The sequence below is a fragment of the Pygoscelis adeliae genome, unplaced genomic scaffold (assembly GCF_000699105.1).
Source record: "Pygoscelis adeliae isolate BGI_AS28 unplaced genomic scaffold, ASM69910v1 Scaffold160, whole genome shotgun sequence".
Taxonomy (NCBI): Eukaryota; Metazoa; Chordata; class Aves; order Sphenisciformes; family Spheniscidae; genus Pygoscelis; species Pygoscelis adeliae.
The window spans coordinates 2851552-2873194 of NW_008824035.1; the positions used below are offsets into that span (position 1 = coordinate 2851552).

Genomic DNA, 21643 nt, shown 5'->3' on the forward strand with positions numbered 1-21643 from the left:
GTTTTTGGATGCAAAGTTACAAACTGTTTTAGTTTATACAAAACACTTACTTCATGTTGCTTTTACTCATTCCCCACTCGGAACTTTGGGGGAATGAATATTATTGACAAATCACCTTATGTGCGCAGTTGTTTTTCCTTTTATTTGGAGCATCGTTACTGGTTCACTGGGCCAGTGGAATCATACAGAAGAATGCATGATCCTAGGTCATTTTTCCTTGTTTTTCCCCCAACTAAAATTAGGAAGTAGCCCCCAGCACTAATTTGTGATGTTGATATTTGTCCAACAGAAAATGAGCTGATGTAATCAACTTTGTCTATGGACCGTCATTGAAAATACTGGATGGAAACCAATGTGTGCTGGATCTGGATCAGTGATTTGGCAGTGGTCAAATGCCAGTCTTCCAATGTTCTTGGGGACAGACTTGCATACAAGTAAGAGAGTTTTGGCACTGGAAGTATTGATCAGCATTTTTTTTATAATGAGCATGCAATTTATCTTATATAAAGGAAGTTCACAATAATAAATAATTCATATGTGGTTTTTTTAAAGGCAGATTATTTTTAAGATAACATAAAAATAGTAATTTTGCATGTCTGAAATTTTAACTCTGTAGGAAATTCCTTCTCACCACACACATACACGCATGCCTCTTTTTTTTTTTTAACTAGTTTTAAAAGATCAGTAAAAAATCAACTAGAGTAGTTTTTTAAAAAATAAAGTTTATCTGAGATTTCTGAAAATGGCCAAAAGTTGTTAAATTCCCATCTCCCTTTAGAGTGAGTCATAAATATGACTTCCTCAGGCTCTTTTGAAAGTCCCAGCTCTATGTACCTGGGAGATGCTTTCATATGAGAGAGTTTTGTGCCTCCCCCTTCCTGACTGCATTATGTCATGAAAACAGTCTTTGGCTTTCTGTAGAATTCTTGCAAATGTTTGATGCTAGATTGAAAAGAAGTTAGCAAAAAATACGCTTTTCCTCTGATAGAAAACTGTACAAAACACATTCCAGTGCATGAGGGGTTCCTCTGCTTATCAGAGGCCTGAAAATTTTCCCACCCTGCCCTTTCACCCCAGCTGTACAAGTGATAGCGTTGCAGGTCCATGTGTGAAATAGAACAGGTTCAAAAGTACAAATGTTTTGTCTACCTAGTTTGGTTTTGTTGGAAACTTTTCAGCTATATTAAAAATACTGTGGTCATGGGTATTTGACAGGGGCAGCTTCTACTGATGTTTCATTTCTGTGAGGTTTTTTTGCTGTTTGCACTGTTTACATTGGGGTTAAATGTTGTTGCACTTCTTAGAGCAAACAGTGCATTTAATTCTCCCGAGTTCCTAAATGGTGTGATGTGATGAGGGAAAACACTGTGTTTGTGCCTGTACCTTTTGGGTTCTGAAGAACCGAACTGTATCAGAAGAGGATAGGTGTTGCTTTTTTCTGGTTGTGTGCTGTGGCAGGAGTACTACAATTGTGCGTTTTCTCTAGGTACTTACCACAGTCTGTGTGGAACGCACATAGGAGGTTGCAATGGGCTGAGCAGAGTATCTGCAGCCTTGTAACTATCAGCTGCAGTTGAATGCTCTGTGCTTCTGAAAATGAGCCAAAGTGGCCTCAGTGCTATTTTAAGGATTCTGTTGCATATACATTAGATCTCATTTACACTGTGCTGTGGAAGTGCAGGAGTACTTAAGCTGAGTAATGCTTGGGTCTTCTAATGTGGTGGGTTTATGATATTTTACAGCTTGCCTGTGCTGCCCTTCCTTACCTCCGCCTTCCGTTTTGCTTCTGAAGGTGGGACCTTGAGGTCATAGCAGCTACTTGTGTTATGTTCCCCTAGTGATTCAGACATGCTATCAGCAAGATTAACAGTGCACTTTTTTTTTGTTTTTTAATAACTGATGACTTGCTATTGTGACTGTCAGCAACAACATTGGAGGAGAAAGCCACTGCAGTCTTTGACTCCATAGAAAATACAGCTCGCTGGGATAGATGTAGGTAAAGGAGACTTTGCCCTAGGAACTTGAATTTGATACGCTCTTTTTAGTGGGCAGTGGAACCCAATCCATGGGTTTAATCGAATCCAACTCTTACTACTTTTTCTGAGGAAAGTCAGGTGGATACATAGAGCTATTTTTCATTTAAACAGCATTGGAATGAAAGAAAAAAAAAAGCTTGTACATTAGTTTATCTCATGTGCTTAATGCATGGACACAATATCTGACATCATTGATTGTGACTTTGAGAATGTGTAACAAAAGGCTGAGAATGCTTTAAAAAATGTTATCCAGGTGCTAGAATCTTTCAATGTATTAGGCTTTGAAGTCGAATTGGCTTTTACTTTTCAGAAGGGTTTAAACAAAACTATGCAGTATAGTGACTAAACTCCTTGTAAGGGCTGAGATTTGCCTTCAGATTGCTCATTTCACCTTTCTGCATGTAGGTAATGGGGATCAGAGAAGGTTAGATAGAATTTCCATAGTTGGTGGCAGTGGAAATTGAGCATAGCACCCTACTTACTTTGTTTAATCACAAGGGTGGGGGTTTTTCTAGGTTTGAATTTTTATTTCGGTTTTCAGTATGATGAAACATGAAAGTCACATGAAGAAAAAGGTGGTCTGTGGCTTATCTATACCTTCAGAGTTAATCAATCTGCATACTTAAGGTTGGAATTTTTTCTTTGTGTGGTTCTTCGATCTTTTTGAGCACGGAGGGGGTGTGTGGGGAATCCTTAAAAACCCCAGTAACTCATTCAGATTGGAATCACTTTAAATGATACTAACAAGTAAGAAAATCCACACGTTCCTGAAATTATAGATAATTAATGTTTTAAAATATTACGTATTATATTGTGAATATTTCCTTTATTTTGACTTCATTTAAGGCAAAGCGCGTGCCTGATAGCAGTGGTTTTACCTGTGGGTGTTTTTTAATTCTTTTGTCTACAATGTGTGGTTACACTACCCCTTAGCTCCCAAAACTCTTCCTGAAAAATGCCTTGAGACTTTTAGGGGAGAAAAGGTGGTGGTGAGCAGCGCGGTGGAGGGTTGCTGGGAAGAGATCAGAGCTTTAGACTTAAATTGCTGTGAAACTTAACTCTTATTTCCAGAAACACTTTAAATACCACTTATCAGCAAGCTGATGACTTTTGTTTCACTTCCTGTGGAATTTACAGACTTGTTTTAAGGTAATTTTACTTTAAAAAGAACTTCCATTTTTTTCTGATTAATATGATCTACCAAGTACTTTTTGTTCTGTAATGAACAGCTGGGAGAACCCCTTGAGAACAATAGATCTGTGTAGACTACGTTGGTGTTTTAGTTGTAAGTGAAATACATCAGACAGGAAAGTTAACTGTGAACTTGCGCAGCAGATCACTGACTTAGTACCTTTTAATTCTCTCCCACAGAACTGCTTATGTAAAAATGCATCTAGTTAAGAATGAACACCAGAGAAGTGCTGTGGTAGACATGAGCTTCATGTCATGTTGGCTTCCTGTTTAAAAAACAGTAGGCTGGCAATTTTAAAGGGACAGCGACAAAGTGATGACCAGGTGCCAAGTGCCAGCTGCCCTTATTCACCAGATTGAACAAGAATTGGATAAAGAAGAGGAAGAGATGATGGTTTTCCTATGCCGAGATCTTGCTCCTGACTTGGCCACTGCCAGCCTTAGAGAGCTGTTGGTGGCTTTGAATGAGAGGGAGAAATTGTCTTTTCTTGGCTTGTCTGAGCTGTTGTACAGAGTTAAGAGGTTTGACTTGCTGAGGAGGATCTTGAAGACTGAGAAAGCAACAGTGGAAGCTAACCTTGCCAGGAGTCTCAGAATTGTCCCTGATTACAGGTAATACATCTATTTCAAATTTCAAGGCTACTCTTATTTTGTTCAAAATGTGTGTGGGTTGTTTTGGGTGGGGGTTTTTTGTGGGTTTGTTTTTTGTTTCTTTTTAAAATATGTCTTGAAGGTAAAAGAAAAGCAGAAAAGGGCGTCATATCTAGAGTTACAATGAAAGGAATATGTCAAGTTTAGTGCCTAAAATGAGCCTTAGTAGCTTCTTACAAGTCAAGGCATTAGAAACATCTATCTTTAAGGAGTTTGTGTATGGTAATCAATAAAACAGTGATGTTTGTACAGTTCTACATTAGCAGATAGAAATGACGCTTTAGAGGAACATCATTAGTTAGACATACTTTCTTTTCTAGTTTGCTTTAGGCACATAGCCTTGTGGTATAGCTTTTCTCAGGGACCTGTCTCTTACTACTTTTTACTCTGTAGTTTTAAGACACTTAAATTAAGAATCTCCAGTTATTTTCTTTGAGAGACTTCAGAAAGAAATGTATGTACTCATAAGGAAGATTCTCCTGTGTTAACTTCTCACCGAAATAAAAACCCTGTAACTACTAGGTAAAAAAGTTAGAGACATCTCATTCTCTTACTTCATCTCTATTGAAATATTAAGGAGACTTCTGTTTTGCTAATAGTGGCGATTACACAGTCAGTCTGAGTAATGTAGGTGCTGATGAGCAAGAGGAGCTATTTTGTAATTGGATCTTGGAGCAGGGTAGGCTTTTTTCCTGTCGTTTAATTGGGAATGGTACGTTAAGACTGGAACATGGGAGAAGTTGGGTAGTTGGGCAAGGATGGGATCTTGCTGAAAGCTAATCCTTTAGAAATGTCTCAACTTTATTTCAGGGTACTAATGGTAGAGATTAATGAGAATCTGGAAAAAGAAGAAGTGAGTTCTCTTGGTTTTCTACTCAGAGATTATGCACCTCGTATGAAAATGGCAAAAGATAAGGTAATGTCTTTCTGCTGGTCTTCTCTTCTGGAGCAATGAGACATTAAACTAAAAAGGGAAGTAGCTAGACAATAAAAGAGGGGAGACAGTACTGCAAGGGATAGTGAGGCAGGCGTAGACAGAAGTCAGGAAGTGGAGAAGGAGTAGTGGCTTCTATTTCGTTTTTGGTTTTCAATTCAAGGAAAGAAGCATGAGAAACAGTAAGGGGAACAGTGAAGATTTGCTGTAGTGAATGGTGTTAGCATGAACCTCACAGGCAGAAGGCATTAAAAAAAGAATCTTCAGTATTACTGATCTGAAAGTTCATATATGAAGGATCTCAAACCAATGATCATATGAAATGTATCTTGAATTACAAGGTCACTTTTTATGTTTGTGCTCTGCTTCACTTACAGAAGAACAGTTTTATTCTAATTATGACTTTCTCTACATTTGCATTGTGCATATTTGTTTTAAATGCTTTGAGAAAGCAGAGTTTCAGTAGAGAGGGTTCAGAAAACTTGACCACTGTGCATAGAAGGCTGAAGATTTCTGTCTTTTTCCTTTGAGGTTTTTTCTTTTTCTCTCTTTAACCAAAGAAGGAGAGAGGCCTTGCAAATTCCCCAAAGCTTTTCTTACCTCTTGCTTTGTGGCATGTGAGGTGACATTCCAAGTGGCTGGCTTTGTAGCAACAAGGAAATGCAAAACTGTTTCCTTAAAAACTTTGATTTGTTTTTAAGAATATCACTTCCTAGTTTTTATTACTCCTATGATAATACCAAGAATTCTTATATCTTCCAGATAATTTTCTTAAGTGTTTCGGAAGGTAATGTCCCTAGTTATTGAATATACAACCCTTATGACCTCCCCACGTTATTTTCTGGGTTGCTTTGTTACTTACTGATAGAGAACAAATTACTGATATGACAGTTTGGTTTTCTGTTGCTATTCTAGAGTTTTCTAGCTCTTGTGATTGACCTGGAGAAACTAAATTTGGTGGCTCCTAATCGACTGGATTTGATAGAAAATTGTTTTCAAAATATTCACAGGATAGATCTGATTAGGAAGATTCAGAAGTACAAACGCGAAGGTAAGATGCTATTTTTGCACTGGTTACTCTTGATAGCAAGGATCAGATGTACTCTTACTGGAGATAAAATTATGAGTTGCAAGTCAGAGTATTTGCCTGCTTCACAGATTTAGGCTTTTAAAACATTTGATATATGATGGTGTATTTCTCTGTGTTTCTGTTAAATTTTCAGCTTTAATGTCCTCCGTTCATTCTCAGCCAGTATATGTAAATGCACTTCAGGCATCTCTCCCTAATCTCAGTCTCATTGATCCTCCTCATAATTCAGGGGTAAGTATACAATAAATCAGACAGATCCTTTATTTCTAAATATTGCCAGGCATGGAAAGGGGATTAATCTTTACAGAGCCTAAGGAAAGAGAGATTGCTAGTAACTAAAATACTACTTGGTTTATTTTGCTTATTCCTGTTACTTGCTGGGTTTAGGGTCTGATTTAAATCTTCTGATTGAGAAAGATCCCTTTTAAAGAGCTTATGTGATTTTTTTTTTTTTTTTCCCTATTAGTTGGGCATATAAAATATATCTTGAAAGTTTTTTCTGTTACTTTGGGGAGTGAAAAGTTTTACTTTGACTGTTTTTTGCAAAACATATTATTCTTCTTTGTACTTCTGGACTTTGCAGGGGAAGTAGCTTTTTACCTTTGGAAGCTGAAGATTATGGCTTTTTAAGGAGAGCTTCTCAGATTTTTTTTTTTGTGTGTGTGTTTTGTTGTAATCTCATTTTAACGAAGATACCTCAGTATGTCAAGTCATCAAATCCTATTGTATACAGTATTCTTTATATTTAGGTTAGGTCTGATACTGTAATCGCATGACCTTAATTAAAGTCTTTAGCCTTGCTAAATGACTCTGATGAGATTATTTCTGTCATGTATTCAGTAAATATGTATGTATAAAGCTTACATCCAAGACACCAGTGATGCAGAAAGCTTTACTAACAAAGCTACAACAGCTTTGTTTTCAAGACTACTAATAGGAAAGAGTTTGCATTGACTTTCTGTATTATGATAATTTTGTTATCATTTCCTTTCTAATTCAGTGAAAGTTCCTCCCTGCTGCTCTATAGGAAACAAAATTCACATCTTGAGACGATTTTTTGTTTAGGGATTAAACTTTTTTTTCTGTTCATGGCAAACTGATATTTTTTTTCTGAGGAGGAAGGGGTTTGGGATTTTTGTTTGTGGTTTTGGTAGGGGTTTTTTAACTTGCTATTTTGTAATTCTAATTAGCTGATAGCTGTGAATCTAAAATATGTAATCCTTTTATTGAGGAAGAAAAATGCTGTTGTGTTATATTTTGGAATGCATTATTATTGAAGGAGAGGGGGAAAATATACCTTTTTCTTCATTTTAGATCCAGAATGTGAATAAAGAAAAACCACAAAATAGACAAAGTCTTATTCTGGGTAAGAGCATTTTATCTGAGTTTTGATAATCTGAAAGAGCCAAATGATGCAGTTCATTGTATCAGAAGGACTGTTGTTTGATAGTTGTGTTTATGACTAATCCAGTTGATACCACCAGGAGCAAAGAGTATTTGGTACCTCTGAAAACTGAGCCTTGCCTTCCTGTTTGCTCTTGTCTTTGCTTTGCTTTTGCTGCTAGATCTTAAAACTTTATTGAAGTTGTTTTGGGCTTCCACTGTCACAACTTTTTAGCAGAATAAATAGTTTATTAATAAAATCATGGGAAACGTTGACTAGCCAGCTCTGAAGGCCCATGTAGTACAGCTGTGTCCATTAGGTCTTGAGTAGGAAGGTTTTGTGTCTGTTCAGTGGTGGACTCTCCACCAGGCCAGTCGGGAAGTTGTCCAGTGAGTACCAGGTTCTTACCATGTGTGTTGTGTTCTTTCTGGAAACCCAAAACACCTCTCAAATACGGTGACTTTTAAAAGAGTAGTTGGCTGAATTCTGTCAGCGTAGGAGAGACTGTTTGTTTGTTCTAGTTGCAAGCAATGTAGAATGCAATCCAAATTACATTTTAGAGGTGAAAATTCTTGGGTTTTTCTTTTACTTCAGTAGCATACAGAGAAACTAAGGGGTCCAGATGACTGAGAACTTGGCTGAACTAGATAGGTTCCTCTTTAACTGATTTGGTGTCAAAGAAATGTCACTAGTACCTACATACTGAGATTACTTCTGTATGTTTTAACTGCAGCAGAACCAGTCCACATGTCCATTCAGGAATCGGGATCAGTGTCACATAAGGTATGTGCTTGTGCATATGTATGCATGTAATGTAATAAAAACCTCTGCAGGTATTTACCTTAATTTTCTTTGCGTTTCATTTTGAGATTTCCTTTAATTGCATGCAAACAGAAGGATGTCTACATCCCTATCTTCCTCAGCCATAAACAGATTCTATGAATTGGGTTGCAGAATATATTTTTAATATAAAAGGGAAGCAGCGGTGTGCAAAATGCATGTACGTATGATGTGCACACAGAACTTGTATATTTATTAGTGGAGGCTAAGTCAAAACCTGTTGGAAGTCAGGCCTCTTGCCATCTGCATTAGAAATGGCAGGGCTTCTTTGCATGCAGTAACCTTTGTTCTTTATTCTCTCGATGCCCCTTGCTCTCCAGGTAGAAGACAGACATGCTTTGGATATTAATGATAAGGATAGACTACTGCTATTTTCACTAGCTCTCCTGTAGGCCAGAAACTAGGGAGTTACCTATAGCAAATTGATTGTAATCTTTTTAAAGGGGAGAGGAGTTGTGATAGAGTCATTACAGATTATTTAGGAACAAGGAGGTTGTTCCACTAAATAAGGAAATAAATGTTGTTCTGATGAGCAGTGCCCGCTTGCATACCTGAAGACCACAAAAGTTCTCTACATCTATTGTGTTGGCAATATGAAGCTTGTAGCTCCTAACATCTCAATAGCCGTTACTTTTTTACTTTTACAATTAAGGAAATTAATTTGGAAGTACTATAGAAGGATCATTGCTGTCATAGTCCAGGTCTTTAAAGAGCCCTTCCACCCCATACAGGTTTGGGTTTTGGGGGGTGGGGGTTTTTTGCTGTTGTTGTTGGTTTGTTGTTTGGGTTTTTTTTTTTAATTTGAAGATCTGTCCAGAGTTAAGGTTCAGTCTCAAACTTGCTTCTCTCATTTCTGGTACAGTCTTAGTCTTTGTTTAAGGATCATTATGTTAGTAAGATTGCATAACACAAGGACACAAAAATTAAGCCTGTACTAGAAATAGGGGGAAAAAATCATTGGGCCATGTCTCATGATTTTTTGTTTTTGTTGTGTAGATAAGACATATTACATCCCAGTAGATAGACTTCTGCTAGCTACTGTATGGAAAAACAACAGAATGTAATTTAATAGATCTGAGGTGGTTAAATTTGAGAAAAGAATCAAGTCTGTAAGTTGAGAGTGTGACATATTAACTTAGTATTTGTCCTTCACATTCCTCAGGTGTTTGATGATCAGTACAGAATGCAAAGTCAACCTTTAGGAATATGCCTGATAATAGACTGTATTGGCAATGACACAGGTAAGTCTCTGGAATTTGAAGTTCCTTATCTTGTTAATCTCTGACAACTAGAACAGTTTAGTATAAAGAATATGGTGTACATTTACCAGCCAGACTAGGGTAATGTTGTCCTAGTCACCTAGTCTATCAATCTACTAAGTTTTCTAAAGCAGGGAGTTGGAAGGCCCAACCTGAGGTTAAAGCCAACTGTCCTAACTATTGCAAACAGTGTTTGCTTGTTTGTTTTTTGGCACAGAATCTCTGAATGAAAGAACTTGCAAGGGGATAGACTGAATTTTTGTAGGGAGCAAAAGGATGTTCAGAGACCAACAGAATAGTTAAGCTACAGTCATACGGTAGGTTATTGGCAGAGATGGTAAAGATGTGTTTCCCACCAGTTAACAAAACCAAAGCTGTTGTGGATTTGAAGTGTAATCATATTGGACACCACAGATTTTGAACAGCTGAAGGCACGTGGTCCTTTATTAATAATGCATCTAGGGTTCTGTTATATCTTGCACACTTTAACTGAAACTGTCACCATAGCTTTATAGGGAAAGGAATTTTTCTTCCTTCCCTCTTGGTTTAGTTAACCCCAACCAATTTGCATGTAGAATTCAAGGTAGTGCCATGGTTAAAATGTGGGTTTTTCCTGATTGCCTTTACAGAATCCAAAAATCAGATTCTTGCATAAGCAAAAAAAACCCCGCCACTCTAATCATTGGAACACATAAGACTAAAAATAAAAATGAAGAGAGTAGTTGCAGTCAGTTCTGTAATAGGCTAGGAGATGTAGGGGAAGAGGAAGGTTTGTGGGCATATCTTTTCTGTTTCTCATAACTAACAGTCCAGCAGGTGGACCAAAAGAGTTATTGATGTAGTTGTTGAAGAGCAGTCGATGCAGAGCACAGACACAGAAAGTAAAATTTTGATGTTTGCTTGAAATAGTATTTTAGGTAAATGATATAAGACACTTAGTTTGCTGTTAGGGTAACAGGAACTAGAATGGATTCACCATGCATGGAGAAGAGGGACAAGGAAAGCACTTAACTCAGTTACATGCAACTGGGAAGCATCTTTGAAATCTGATTTCCGTCTGTCCTACCAAGTTCATCAATGACCTCTGGCCAAAAAAAAAAAAAAAAGAACAAGGATGCAATTGCTGGATGTAGAAATTAAATTGTTCCATCTAAAGCACTTCACTTCTACTCTCAAAAAAAAAAAAAAAAAGCTGCTTTTGCCCCAGAAGGAAGATAAAATAAAGACAGCCTTGGAGGGGGGAGGGGGGCGGGGGCAGCTCTTGGGATCAAACATTCTGCTCTGTCCTGTTGCCTGCTTCTTCACTTTCCTGTTCTTCTCTCTTTTGTGGTAGCTTTAGAGAACAAACAACCCTTTTGATGCAAGAAACTTACTATGCAGCCTTAATCTGGAAGGTAGCACGATAGCCTGCTCCAGTGCCAAGATAATTACTTATTACTTGGAGTTCTGTTTCTTAAAAGCAAATGCAAAAAGGATTGCTAGAGAAATTTCAGTGTGGAGAGCTAAAGAAAACATGAGGTGTGGAAACAGCCTTGTTTACAAAAAAAATCTCTTTAAATTTCATTGTCTCTGATGGGATATGAGCATGTGCTGACCTGATTTATTGAACAAGAGTGTTATACTATGCCAGGTCTGAGTTTTTTAAATGAAACAGTAAGTATAAAAGCAGGTAAGGCATGTACACTGGAGAAAACAGGAAGTAAAGAAGGAACTGCTATGTCAGTTCATAGTCACAGATACATAAATTTAGACCTACTCTTCCTTAGAAGGCACAGATCTTTAGCACAGGCAATATATTGTGCAGACCCCTTTGTCGTAGTAATTGCTACTAAATACAAAGATGTGCACAAAATAAATTAAAAAAATCAACAGGTGCTCTTCATGAGCTCGTATGGTCATTTCAGTACTTGTACAAGAACAGAAAGTGTAAATGTGATAGAGGAAGGCTGGAAAGAACAAAAATGGGTTACATGTTTAGCATCTGGCATGTCAGATACACCTGCAAATCATGGCTCTGCTGCTGTTGTGCCAAAACCACCCAAAGCAAGTCTTAGTGTGCCGCAGTCTCCATGCATGTCTGCATTGGATGCAGAAGCAATTAAATCATGTGTATGTCTCAGATGTTTAATGTCACTAGTGCATCATCAGCATTTTAACATGATAGAACACAAGACTTTAGTGAAATACATTACTGTGCTAGTGAGATTGAGGAGAGGCAGGACATACGGCATTGCTTAAAGGAGTTTGTTAGAAAGGCATCCACTACTCTATAGAGTTGTGCCACAATACTTCTCAAGTCTGAAAATACAAAAGAAAGAGAAGATGGCAGGGAGAACATTAGGAATTGTATCTGTGGCATGCATTAGTCTGTAGCTATCCTAAGATTTAATCTGAGGAAGCTGAACCTGTAATAGATACTGTAGGATCAAGGATTACAACAATTGAAAATGCCCAGTGTAAACAATGTGAATTCGTCAGATGCTGATGAAATTCAAACTGAAGTGCACCTAGCTGTTTTGTAAACAGAGTCTTGCTGTTTTGTAAATAGCTGCTTTTGACTTTTCCACTTAGAAGCCAATTTTTATCCTTACATTGTAAACAATCAAGGGGAGAAAAGGATAATTTTTTATGTAGAGTGGAAATGCTCAAAAGTCAGTGGAGGCTTGTTGGGAGATGATTACTGTTGAAGAAACAGATGTTTTCTGATCTCAGGTTGCAGCATGTAATGCTGTGTTTTGTGTTGCCTTGAAGTAAAATTGCTGTATCCAAATCTTACCATGTATAATTTCTGATTTATTGTTGCACTAAGGTATCAGTTCTAAGTTTGGGTTTAATTTTTTTTAATTGTGACACTTAGAGTGTGTGTATGGTCTAAGGTGATGCAAAGTTTTGTATCTTTGTGTGTCTGTGTACATGCTAGTGAGGTAAGTAAATTATAGGAAAAGCACTCTCGTTTTGTGTATGTACTACTGCCCTCTAATGGATTAAGTGCTTCATCGAGTATATGACTGCTAAACAGTATTAATACTGAATTTTCCACCTGAATTTTGAGAGCATATTTTATTGCCTAAAATAGAGGGGATTTTCCTTTCTATTTCCAAATTTAAAAATGTCTGGAAAGTTTTTGAATTATTTTACAAGATTTAATCAAACCAACAGAACTGGCATGAAACTCTCTAGTTCCTGTTTATCAGCTCACTATAGTATAGAGTTTGTATCTACCCTGTATTTTGCTGAGGAAAGTTACGAGTTCTGTTCCCTGTTTTCACTATGGGCTTTTTGAGGAGAACAGTGTGGTAGTACAAATCCTGCTTTGCTGCCAGTTACCTCTGAAATAGCCTCTGCTAATTAGGGATTGTTAAACTTTTGAAGTCAAGGAACAGTCTAGCTTCCAGTGTCTATAAGGCATTTTACATAAACATGGCACTTAATATTTCCTGTCATATCAGAAACTGTGCATGGGCAATGTGTATGTGGTTTATACTAAAGATACAATGCTACAGGTATGAGTCATAGTTGTAGCTTGTGGTTCTCTGAACACTTAAAAAATACCTGTGGTTTTTTTGGTACCATGTATCTGGTTTCACTATCACGTTAATAAACATCCAAAGTAGTTACTCAGAGCATAGCAACATTTTCCTGCAGCCCAGGTTAACACAAATACAATAGAGTTAAATCTTGATTTTTGGCTATCTACAGTTTTAATTACTAACATAGTTGAAAGGGTTCATTTTTCAGCTTTTTTTTTTCCTGAAAATGCCGTTCTGTCACAGTTAAGACTCCAGTGTCCATTCTCCATCTGGAACTCATCACTTTAAGTCCGTTTTATATAATAGGAAGCATAAATGGCTGCAGTAGGTTCCTTTTTGACTGATGAAAGAGAGTCTCTGTGTTTCCTATGCAGTTCTGTATGTCTATAATAACCATTCAGAGTAATTTTGACAAGTTAAAAGGTGAAACAGACTTCCCATGCTGTGCAGATCACTCCTTACCATTTCAAGAATGTTCTGTGTGAAGCATTTTCTAATCTTTTCTCTTGCCTGATACTTCTAAGTCCTAGCAACTTGAGATGCTGGCTCTAAATGAAAGCATGCAAGTGTCTGTGGAGTTCAGAACAGATCACATGCCAAATAATAGTGTCTTTGTTGTCATGAAGTACATAACTCATATTAAAGACAACATGCATGTAGCACTATAAGTATGTGATGTACGTGACCGACATCAAGTACTCCCAATTCTTTAATTATTGTGAAGAAATAAACATTTCCAATAGCAAAATACTGTAAATCCTGTAATTCAAGACAGTTGAGATTGAGCCTTGATGTGCTGTGATTTAATTACATCTTTCTTTTTTCAGATGTGTTGGAAGAGACCTTCAGAGGCTTAGGCTATGACGTTCATTGTCACAGATACTTAAATATGAACACCATGAATCAAACAGTGCTTGAAGTTGCAAGGTTGCAGAAGCACAGAAATTGTGACAGCTTCATTTGCATATTGGTCAGCCGTGGAAGTCCTCAGAGCATCTTTTGTACAGACCATACCTTTTCTGGATTCCCTTTGGAACAAATAAAGAAATACTTTACAGCAGACTCATGTCCTGAACTCCTAGGAAAACCGAAGCTTTTTTTTATTCAGAGCTACATTGTGCCAGAAAATGAGCAAGAACTTACTAGTCTGTTGGAAATAGATGGGAATGATGAGAAAATCATTGCTAACGCAAAAATCCCTTGGAAAGTCACTATCCCCCAAGTAGCGGACATCTTTTGGAGTCAGTGCAAGGTGGATGTGTCTACACTAGAAAAATCTCCCAGTTCATCCTCATATTATCTGCGTTGTCTGGCTGAGCTACTCCGCAATCCTCATAAAAGGTAAATAAGAGGAAAAAAATAACCCTTTTCCTATGACAGCCTGCTGTCCTAAAGAAAGAGAAACCTTAAGTTTCATCCCATCTGGTCCTGAAAAGTGTCTTCATGCTGTGTCATAGGTTAAGAGACAAGTATACCTGATCCTGGAATGATGGCACAGGAAGGTAGTCTAAAGTAGGACTGGAGTTTCTGATTCTGGAGAGTAAAATTAAAGTGTGTTATGGCACTGGGGCTTGCAGAGTGAGAAGGGAAGAACCTGTCCTGGGTAATGGATGTCAGTGCTTTAGACAGGATTGGAAGTCTTCCTTCTCCAAGATAACGAGGCACACACCAGGCTTCTGTCAAATTGAGGATTGCCTTTTATCATTAAGAAGAGCTCTGCTTGCAAATATAAAAAGTCAGTGCCTAACTTTGGGGAAAAGGCAGTTGAGAGGGAAGGATTTTGTCCTTTCTTTAGATCTAATTAATGCTCTGCTCAGGGAGCCATTAGATTGCCAATTTGTAATCTTGAATTTAAACTATCAGAAAACTTTAGTCTATCTAAAGAGATTATCAAAATGAATCTGAGCAGAAATCAGATATGTTTGGACGTACAACTTACCAACAAAGGTTTTCTTTGTACAGTTGATCTACCAAGGAGCTAGCAACTGTTTTTCAAGGTAGTTGCAGGGTTAACATTTAGTACTTTTTTACAAACCCTAAAACCTTGTAATGAAATCACAGATCATCGTGTCAGCATAACCAATATCACAACAGTGATATGTCTCCAAAATGCATGTTCAGCCTTGGGTTTTAGAGGTGTAACCTCTGCAATACAGACTGAAATTTGAAACTTTCTCCTTGCTGAGTCTAAAGTTGTCTTCTCTCTTGTTTCATTCTCTAATAGAAAGCTTTTACTTTTGTTGCTGCAGGAAACTCTCTATCTTAGATATCCATACGGAACTGAACAGAAAAGTTTATGAATGGAATAAGACCGCTGACCCAAGCCAGCAATACTCACTTCTGCTCCAGCACACACTGAGGAAGAAACTTTTTCTTTCTCCCACTTAACTGCTGTTGGAAAGGACATGTCTGAAGTGGCTAACGAGAAACACTATGATCCAGGCAGTTTCACACACACACTTTTACTTTATGCATTGTTATTGCGTGTGTATCTAAAGTGCCTATTGCTTCCAAACCCAGGGATTTAAAAGCATTTTGGTGTGTTAAGGCACTAGATTTTATATTTTAATGCAGAAGGCTCTGAAAGCTTGGATGAGAATGGCAGCTATCGTATAGCACTGCAACAGATCTTACAACCAAGTACAACAGGTAAACAGGGTGGAAAGAGCTCTAAACTGTATAGCTGTTGGGTTTTCCAGGGTTTTGTGTTTTTATTGTTTCATCGGTTGTTTTTTAGCATACCTATTAGCAGTGCACTGATCTAGGTTCTTCTGTTGATGCTTAAAACAAACATAAGCCAGTGCAAACCGCTGAAATTCACTGGGTACTTTCCCTAGCACCTAATAATGGAAAATGCGTCGGGAAAGAATGCCTACCCAGCAATGCCAGTTCTTCATTAACAAGTTCTGGCTCGTGTGCCTCCACAAACTAGCAAAACAGGAGGAGGAAAGAGATGGTCTTTTTAAATAATTTGGATTCCATCTGCCTGCTGCATTAGAGGTTGTGATTCACCCAGAACCCTGTGTCGTCAGTACTGTCCACAGCACACAAGGGTTATATGTTAATAAATGAGACAGTCTGCCATGTTTTGGGCTATGTTTTCCGCTGATGCAAAAATGAGTCTACATGTGGAAGGGCTTTACAATAATCTACCACACAGTTAAAATGTGGGATTTTGGCAGATGTTCTGTGGAAGCGGAAACATGATTCACACTCGTTGCACCAGGCATAGTTGTAGAAGTACACTTTATCGTATTTGAACCTAAATGTTGTGTAGCAGCCACTGGCTCTTAAGACTAGATTAAATTAAACACCCCACCCTCACTGCTTTTGCTTATGAAAAATGATATGTCTTTATTAATTGATTTTTTTTTCAAGTGGCACTTGTTCTTCTGAAAACAACATGAGTGAAAATTGTCCTAAATACAGAAATTTTTCTCCAGTGGAGCAGATGCCTAACATGAAGAGTTCAGTTAATCTGCTTGTTGTGTAACAGTATAACCTGGATGAGTTGTATCAAAATTTATTGTCACTGAATTTATGGCATTCTCTACCCTCCTCAAGTAGGCCACTTGCAAACTTTTAATACTGCTAATACAGTCTCCTGTCCAGGAAAAAAAATGCAAGGCCTTGGCATGCCTTGCTTGGTTTCTGGTGTAGTTACACCATACATCCTTCTGGCATGTGTTCCATGCTAGCAGAAAGGAAAGGGGTTTTTGCTAATACAGGGTATGCTAGTTCATTGAGCAAATAAACTGCAAAAAGATTTTTTGCTAGGGTAGCTGCATTTGATTTGAGCAAAAAGCAGGTGTGCTTACATATGTAACTACACCAACAATGCTTTTCATTGTAGACCAAGCCTAAGAGGCAGCTAGCCTATTGATACTACACATTGTATACTATCAGTATACATTAGTATATGGATAATAATTAGGAGGGCTTGGCCAGTAAACTTACTCTGATAGCAGTGACTTTTATTTGTCAATATTATGTTGCACTTCTTAGGTGTTGGCTTGACATCATTTTTATTAACTTTTTTTTTTTTTGAAACCAGGCTTCTTAAGTTTCATTCAGAAAACAACAAATGAGTTTTCGAGTAGCTTCTATAATTGGAAGTAAAAATCATTTTTATTTGGCGAAGAGTAGATACCGAGGTCTAAAAAGTGCTCAGGAGTGCTTCCTTGTTATGGGATGTAGACCTGGTCTCTTCCTGGCTTAAGAGGTTCCTAAACTGCTGATTGATGAGTATTGTTGAGAGTATACCAAGAGGAGAAACCCACTGAACAAGTTTTACCTTATAGTCTTTATCCATACAAAATGTTAAGATTAAAATATATATTTATTTATATTAATGTACCATTTTGTATAATATATAAAGTAGATTTTATATCATTGTGATTAATGACTTGTTACCTTTTTTTAATTTTGTATTCAGTTTTATTTGCATGTTAACTCTAGAAAGTTACATACACGGTTGTGATGGGAAGAAAGTTTTGCACAATTTAGAAAAATAATTCACCTGTACTGCAAGCCTATGCATTCTGTACTTTTCACTTCATAAGCTATAGTGTCCTCTTTAAAAAGTTTATGGAAACTTCTTAATAGCTTTGAATTGGGAAATGCAACCCAAAATTTTATGTTAAAACTATGGGTAAAATAACATTTTGCAAAATTCAGACATTCTCTAAATCACAGAGTCATTAAGGTTGGAAGAGACCTCTAAGATCATCGAGTCCAACCGTCGACCCAACACCACCGTGCCCACTAAACCATGTCCCTAAGCGCCTCATCTACCCGTCTTTTAAATACCTCCAGGGATGGTGACTCAACCACTTCCCTGGGCAGCCTGTTCCAATGTTTAACCACTCTTTCAGTAAAGACATTTTTCCTCACATCCAATCTAAACCTCCCCTGGCGCAACTTGAGGCCATTTCCTCTCGTCCTTTCGCCAGTTACTTGGGAGAAGAGACCGACACCCACCTCGCTACAACCTCCTTTCAGGTAGTTGTAGAGCATGATAAGGTCTCCCCTGAGCCTCCTTTTCTCCAGGCTAAACAACCCCAGCTCCCTCAGCCGCTCCTCATAAGACTTGTTCTCCAGACCCCTCACCAGCCTCATTGCCCTTCTCTGGACACGCTCCAGAGAACAAAGCTTGTTCTCTATGAGTGTTAAAGTAAAAATACTAAATCCAATTTCATGAAGTGTGGAAATAAATGCATCATAGCGGGGCAGGGAGAGGGGGCAGGTCTTCCTTTCAGTTTACTGTTTTCTAAGAAAGGGCCAATTGAAACGGTCCTTTTCTTAAACTAGTGCCATATTGCTTCTGGCTTTGAAAATACTTCGTGTCTTAAAATTACTTTCATATGTATTCCACACACTCAAGTAGAGAACTTACTGAATTGCATCAACAGAAGGGTCTGTGTTATATGTGATAGGTAATGAAAATAGCATTCATTTCTAACCCTGAATATTTAATAACTGACTATCTTACAATAAAATAAAGCACAAGGGTCATTTTGAAACTCTACCATGCTCATGTTTCATGGGGTAAGAGCAAGGATTATAAAATGACAGATGAGGAATCTTAGAAGTTTCTTTCTGTAGCAGCTGGTAAATGAAGCAACTGGTGTGAAACAAGTATGTTTTCTGTGGTTGTAGAAATAAGATGATTCCTAGTTACCCTATATATGTATGTGATGTTAATAAATGTGATTTCTTTCGCAAATTAACTTCACTTTTTCCCATTTCCCTTACTAGCTTTTGCATGCGATGAGCACTTCTGCTGCTTTGTAGACAACCAAAAGCAGGGAGAATGGAACCAAGAGGAGGCAGAGAGATGAGGGAAAGAAATAACGGAAATTTCAAGCAGGAACAAGAAGGGGAATGGTAGGGAGAACCAAGAGAAGAACGAGTAGGGAAAAGAAGATTTGGAGGAGAAATACAGCATCAATATTGGAAGGAGAAAGAAGAAAACGGGAGAAAAGGGAGAAAGGAAGTAAGAATAATAGTGGCTATCCTTACAGGATCTAACAATGTGGTGGGGTTTTGTGGGTTGGTTGTTTTGGGTTTTTTTGAGTGATGCCAAATACAACTATTTACTTAAAATATTAGCGATAGGATATATTTTGTTTCTGATAGTTTTGTGACAACGTAGGTTTGGTTTGGGGGTTATGAAGTATACATGTTCTTCACCTTAGTGCATGACACAGTAAGTAAAGTCCCTGTCCTCTTCCTTAAAAAATTACAAAGAAATGCTGTTTTGAAAACTGTAGAGGCTCCTGTAAATAACCCTTGCAGTGAAAAAGGAGTCTCCTTGTGTCTGGCTGCTTGGGTCGGAAGTGGTCGCAGCCCTCTAATGACCAGCGAGTTGTGGGGATGTCATGTGCAACATTCATGGATGTCAGATACAGATTTTCTACACTGATGTCTTCACCTTCAGTAGATTCCTAAACCATAGCAGTACTCATTATGTAATCATTCATCTAAGCAGTATTTATTGCCTTGACACCTCTTTCAAGAGTGGCGTGTGGGTAGATTGATTCCCTGTACTCGCTGCATGGTGAAAAGTAGCGATGAAGTCAGTATTTATTAACACACAGGAATTTTGTGATGCCAGAAGTTGTCTGTCACTTCTCCCATAGCTTTTTGTGTCCCTCCATACACGTTAGGGACTGTCTGTTCTTGCTGTACTGTGCACCTAAAATTTGAGTCTGGAAGGTGACTGGATGCAGGACCTGGGTTGCATCAAGTTGTACATGTATTGCAGATAGAGTGGTTGAATGATATCAAACCTCCATTCAGTAGCCAAAAGAAAAGGGGGAAAAGAATTAATTCTGGATCCATCATGAGTTTAGGGTAGCACAGGAACATAAAAAATGACATGCTGGTGAAATTTCATGGTCATGGGCTGCCAAAATATCTACTTTTTAGAACCAGCTGTTGAACAAGATAAAACAAGCCACTCCTCCTCTGCTCCTGCATTGTCAGTGCTTGGAACAAGGCTGTCAGACTCACTGCTCCATGGCACTGAATTTCAGTTTTGCTTTTGGATAACTGAAACAGACATTTGTTGTACTTCTGTATGTGCTGTATATATGGAAGAGGGAAAAGAGAATTGGCAGAATACAGATGATGCCTTTCAGCCGCCCAGAAGGCGTACCCGTGAGGCAGGAGATTCTGTGGTGTTTTGCACCAGACTTAAGTTGCATGATTTTTTCTCAGCCACCTACATTGACATGACTGAGCCATAAATTCAGTTTACTTTGTACTGTTACATATTTGTGTCTTACAATGGTTGCCAACTCATTATCCAGGAAAGAAGTCACATTCAAGAGGAAGTTATGCCGCTAACAGTTGCAGATGGAGCATGCTGTATGTCTGATCTCCCCTTTCAACTCTGCATAAGAAGTAACAGTGACTCCTGTTACAGATACCTGAGCCAGAGAAGCTTTTTATGACCGTTTCTGAGAACTTTTCTGATATCTAGAGTTTCACATTTCTGACATGCAGAATGATGTTGCTGAGAAGAAGCTGCCATCTGTGTGGATGATCTGCTGTGTTATCTATGTTCCATTTAAACTATATCTCCTGTACTGAAATTTGACAGCTTTTCTGTGGCTGTTCTGGAGAATGTCTTTTTTCCCGTTTCTGTATTAGAATCAGTAAGACATTGCAAGTCTCCTAGGAATTCTGTTTTTGTGGATTGTGCCTTTTTGTACGTGCCACATTTTCAGATTTGTGGTGCTCTGAGAGTGTATTTTCAGTGTTTTGTAGAAACATAAGAAATGTGATTTGAATCGGTGCCATTACTAAAATAGCATCATGATTTAGCAAAATTGGTGCTGTTACTACTACTATTAAATTACTATTACTACTAAATTATAAATGCTGGATTTCAAGCTGATTTTCTGAAGAAAATTTCTGCATGCAGTCAGACTGATTGTCCCTGTCTCCCTCTAGACCACAGAATAACTCTTGAAATTCTTAGTTGACTCATCTTGTAGACCTCTACGTCTTGTTAAATTTGGCTGTGAAGTTCTACAGCTCTATAAAAAATGAGCTGACTGAATAAAGGACAGCGAGCCTTTTAGTTTCAACAGATAATTCGGCCATTGTTTGTGTTGGATAGCAGCTCTTTGGCATGAGCAAGGAGACTGTTCGCATTCTGGCTCCATTGACCCGACGGTGGGGGGGATAGCAGTGCTACCGGAGATTCTGAAAGCCCCGAGGAGCCTGCACTGGGCAGGGCTTGCTCGCTTTCCTCCTCCTCCCCTTACTGTAGCAGGGGTGTGGAGGGGACAGACCCGCCTAGAAACGGCATAGAAGCCCTCTCCCACAAGCACTGCTCTCAAGAAGCTTCTTGTCGGTGGAAAAGAATCTGCCAAAAATGTTTGGGGCTTTTTTGCGATGTAGCCTGCTTTAAAATGGTTTGACAGCAAAAGCGAAAAGAGTTACTGATCGCTTCTTGTATTTCGTCCTGGAAGCGTTGTTTTTTTCTGACGTGACTAGTGACGTTCCTCGGCCGGGGGACGGGCAGGAGGTTCACAACCCCTGAGGCCGAGTGCTGGGAGGGCCTCGGCCGGAGGGGAAGGGCGGCCCCGCGCGGCCGCTTCCCGGCGCTCGGCCGATCCCCGCGATCGGCCGATCCGCTCCGCGGACGTGGCCCCAGCTCCTTCCCCCGATCGACTCTGACCCACGTTCCGCCCCCGCTACTGGGGATGCCGCCGCT

The 21643-nt window shown here is 38.6% G+C and overlaps 2 protein-coding genes across 6 annotated transcripts in view; both read left to right on the top strand.

The window, feature by feature from the left end:
* CFLAR (CASP8 and FADD-like apoptosis regulator) overlaps positions 1–18952 on the top strand; it is a 21615-nt gene extending 2663 nt beyond the window's left edge. Inside the window, exons 2-12 of one of the 5 annotated variants that reach the window (XR_663929.1) lie at positions 290–434; positions 3408–3839; positions 4689–4794; positions 5728–5863; positions 6036–6133; positions 7217–7268; positions 8020–8069; positions 9289–9367; positions 13743–14256; positions 15165–15564; positions 18673–18952. Coding sequence is in view for 4 of the 5 variants with exons in the window: in XM_009331754.1 (XP_009330029.1) it covers positions 3544–3839; positions 4689–4794; positions 5728–5863; positions 6036–6133; positions 7217–7268; positions 8020–8069; positions 9289–9367; positions 13743–14256; positions 15165–15303 (1470 nt within the window). In the remaining variant the exon portion in view is untranslated. Of the gene's footprint in view, positions 1–289; positions 435–3407; positions 3840–4688; positions 4795–5727; positions 5864–6035; positions 6134–7216; positions 7269–8019; positions 8070–9288; positions 9368–13742; positions 14261–15164; positions 16969–18672 lie in introns of those variants that run through there. The other 4 variants (XM_009331754.1, XM_009331773.1, XM_009331780.1 and 1 more) reach the window with 4 other exon arrangements.
* Positions 18953–19167: 215 nt separating this feature from the next.
* Positions 19168–21643, top strand: part of CASP10 (caspase 10, apoptosis-related cysteine peptidase) — a 13969-nt gene continuing 11493 nt past the window's right edge. The window contains exon 1 of the mRNA XM_009331803.1: positions 19168–19404. Within this exon, the coding sequence (XP_009330078.1) occupies positions 19296–19404 (109 nt within the window). The 5' untranslated portion in view covers positions 19168–19295. The remainder of the gene's footprint in view (positions 19405–21643) is intronic.